We start from the raw sequence: 3,850 nt of genomic DNA on the forward strand, positions 1-3,850 counted from the left end.
TGCTGATAGGTTAGATGTATTTTAATGGTGATTTCACCTAGTGGTTGTGGTTTAATCTAAAGGGTTTGTAGTTCCATATACAAAGCCACCCATGTGTTTTCAGCTTGCCCGAGAGGGAGGTCACGAAACCAAAACCACTAGACTGATGGCCTAAGGAGTGGGTCGACATGAGGTTCAGCCCGAGAGGGTGAGCCCTAGTCCCATATCCTAACACTCACCTCAAAAGAGTGAATGGGGTAAGGCATAGGCTAGTCTTCATGCGGCAAATGGGTGTCCGAGAGGAACGCATTTGAAACTGGGTAAGTTTCCCAAGAGGGAACTTATTTCCATTTAAAGCTTAGCCTAGTCACTATTTTTTTGCAAATTTTCTATCGAAAGCATGTACCTAACAATTTATCTCAACTTGTATTGCGGTCACCTCCCAAGAATCTTTCCCCATACTTGATTTTCGTGTTTATTTTGCTGCTTTATCACTTGTTACAAAACCCCCATTTGATATTTGACACTTTCGTGTCACCCCCTTTTATTTACTATGTTTTTGTTCGTTAATATCTTTAGCTACGACTAGTTAGAATGTAAATTCTATTTTTCTATCAATTCTAAAAACTGCTCCCTTGGGACACGACCCCAACCCTCGATTGGGTTACTATACTATCAACGATCGTAGACACTCATACCGTAGGTTAGTGTCGTTGGTCACGATAAGCATCAAAATGGCGCCGCTGCCGGGGAGTGGTGTTATTTGAGAATTTTTAGTTGAGTAAAGTTTTCGTTCTGTTTTAGTCATAGTTTACTAACTTTACTCTTAGTTTTGTTTTTCTTTGAGTTTTTGATTGTATGTAATCCCAAGGATCATTGGCAAGAATTTCTGTTTTTCTTAGTTTTAGCTTTACTAACTTAATTTTTAGCTTTGCTTTGCTTGTTTGTGTTGAAAACAGAAATTATGAGTGAGAACGTGGGGGACAGTTGCCACGCAAACAACCCATTGAATATTGACTTGGACCGAGATGACATTGACGATGCAAATAGTGTTTATGACCCCGCTCCATTGGGTGAGATAGGTGCAATTCGCTTGCCGCAGGGTGGTGGAAACGGAAATTTTGAAGTCACTAGCACAACACTCCATCTCATACATTCAAGGGGCCTATACGAAGGATTGGATCATGAAGACTCACATAAATATATCCAAAGCTTTTTGGACGTATGTGCTCCGTTATCATTCAAAAATTGGTCGCAAGAAGCCATCAGGCTTCTCTTATTCCCATTGTCACTGACAGGAGCTGCCACTACGTGGTTGTCTGAGCTTCCCAAAAGTTTTATCACATCATGGAAAGAATTGGTCACTGCTTTCCACAATAGATTCTTTGCCCCGTCAAAAATGATGAAGTTAAGGGACGACATTCAGAATTTCAAACAAAAAGCAAGTGAACCAATTCATGAGTCATGGATTAGATATAAGAGGTCTCTGCGAAAATGCCTAACACATAGGTTGCCAAGTAAGTTGCTACTCCAATATTTTTACCGAAGTCTTGATTCAGTCAACAAAGGGATAGCTAATCAATTGGCCCAAGGCGGCATAATGCTACAGCCCTTTGAGGTGGTCTCATTTCTCCTAGATGGTATGGCGAGAGTAAATCAAGCTTGGTACACCAAAGAAGATCAAGTCTCCCCTCTGTGTTTCAGGATGACACAAGAGCAACTCAATAAAGAAAAAGAGAGGGATGAAAACATCAAAAAGATGTTGTCTCGGATGGAAGATTTACAAGAGCACATGAAAGGCAACTGTGAAGTGTTTCGCACAGAGGGGGTTTCTTTTTCCAATAACTTCAAATCGGGAGGGAATTAAGGTAGGAACCATAGAAGGAATGAGGAAGGTTTCCACCCGCACTATCAATCGCGGGTTGGAAATCAAGGTTGGAACCACCCTAGAGGTGAGGGACCTAGGCGATATTTCCAAGAGTGGACTGAGCATACCGATCATGAAGAATACCAAACTCAATTGAGTGACAGCCCGACATCAAGGGGGAGTGACAACAGCCCCAGGGTGAATGATCTACTGACACAAATTCTTAAGAAAGATGAAGGTTCTGATGATTTGCTGAAAGGAATGAGAGATGATTTTTCTTCACTAAATAGCAAGGTGAACTCTCATGCTAATGCCATCAAGATGCTGGAAGGTCAATTGAAAATCCTATCGGCTCAACTAACAACCAAGATGCCAAAGGAAAATGAGGAAGAAGAGTTGGTTGTAACTACCCGTAGCGGGAAGGTAGCAATAGGTAATGAAGGAGAAGAACGTGAGGAAAATTAGGGTGAGAAAGAAGCAGAAATTACCGATCATCAAAACATCGGCAAGAAAGCACAAGAAGCAATGAATCAACACAATGAAACTCCAAAAATAATACAACCCTTACCCAAAATACCTCCACCTTTTCCCCAACGTTTGAAAAAGAAGAATGAAGATGAGAGGTTTAAAAAATTCTTGTATGTGTTCAAGAAGTTGTCCATCAACCTTCCTTTGGTGGAAGCATTGCTGGAGATGCCAGGGTATGCTATATTCATGAAAGAGTTAGTCACTAAGAAGAGGATCTTGGATTATGAAATGATTGAAGTGCCTCATAGTTGCAGTGCGATCATGACAAAGGAGTTAATCACTAAAAGAGAAGACCCTGGTGCTTTCACCATCCCGTGTACTATTGGAATGCTCCAATTTGCCAAGGCTTTATGTGACCTAGGATCAAGCATCAACCTGATGGCATACGCCATATACAAGCAACTTAGATTGGGAGAACCAAAGGCAACTACCGTGAGACTTCTCAAGGCAGATCGATCAATCAAGCATCCTGTTGGGATCCTCTATGATATCTTGGTCAAAGTGGATCGGTTCATATTTACAGCTGACTTTGTGATTTTAGACTGTGACATTAATGTTGAGGTCCCCATTATTTTGGGAAGGCCATTCTTAGCAACCGGCAGAGCATTAGTGGATGTTGAAAGTAACAAGTTGAAATTCTGTGTGAATGACGATGAGGTAACTTTCAACATCTGCAAATCCATAAAGCAACCAAGTGATATCCATGTAGTATCTACTGAAGATGTTATAGATGAGGCAGTGGCAAGTGTGAGCCATCTGCTGTGCAAGAATGAGCCTCTTGAGTCAATACTTGAAAATCATGACGATTCAGAAATTTAGGTATATGATGAAATGATCGCAGTGCTAACAGGGTTAGGTGCATATACACGAAATCCAATTAAGTTGGATATCGACCTAAAAAACCGATGCAGCCCACCTGCAAAGCCATCAATTGAAGAGCCGCCAACTCTAGAACTGAAAGTACTCCCATCCCATCTGAAGTATGTTTTCTTGGGAACTAACAACACTCTGCCAATGATTATTGCAGCAAATCTGAGTGAAGGGTAGATAAAAGTGCTTGTTGAAGTACTCCAGAAGCACATAAAAGCGATCGGATGGACCATAGTTGATATCGTTATAAGATTTGACTGGACAGTGAATGCCCAGTGTGGAGCATCAGCGAAGGTTGAACCCCTAGATGCAAGAGATAGTAAAAAGGGAGATCATTAAGTGGCTTGATGCAGGAGAAATCTATCTGATTTCAAACATCAAATGGGTCAGCCCAGTGCAATGCGTACCAAAAAAAGGTGGAATAACAGTGGTCCCAAATGCTAAAGGAGAGCTTGTGCCGACTAGACCTGTAACAGAATTGAGGGTGTGCATGGATTATCGAAAGCTAAATTCATGGACTAAAAAGGACCATTTTCTAATGTCATTCATGGACCAGATACTTGACAGGTTATCAGAGAAAGGGTGGTATTGTTTTTTGGTTAGATA

General features: G+C 41.2%; 1 protein-coding gene across 1 annotated transcript; it reads left to right on the plus strand.

Moving 5' to 3' along the window:
- The first annotated feature begins 2,371 nt into the window (after nt 1-2,371).
- Nucleotides 2,372-3,193, plus strand: LOC125869834 (uncharacterized). The gene has a single exon (XM_049550259.1). It carries the CDS (start codon nt 2,372-2,374, stop codon nt 3,191-3,193), a length of 822 nt encoding a protein of 273 aa, XP_049406216.1.
- Nucleotides 3,194-3,850: the final 657 nt, after the last annotated feature.

Source organism: Solanum stenotomum, chromosome 7, assembly GCF_019186545.1.
Source record: "Solanum stenotomum isolate F172 chromosome 7, ASM1918654v1, whole genome shotgun sequence".
In the NCBI taxonomy this organism is placed as follows: domain Eukaryota; kingdom Viridiplantae; phylum Streptophyta; class Magnoliopsida; order Solanales; family Solanaceae; genus Solanum; species Solanum stenotomum.

Bases quoted from the DNA above. Each gene is read 5' to 3' on its own strand.
- LOC125869834 (XM_049550259.1), top strand. From the start codon at position 2,372: ATGAATCAACACAATGAAACTCCAAAAATAATACAACCCTTACCCAAA.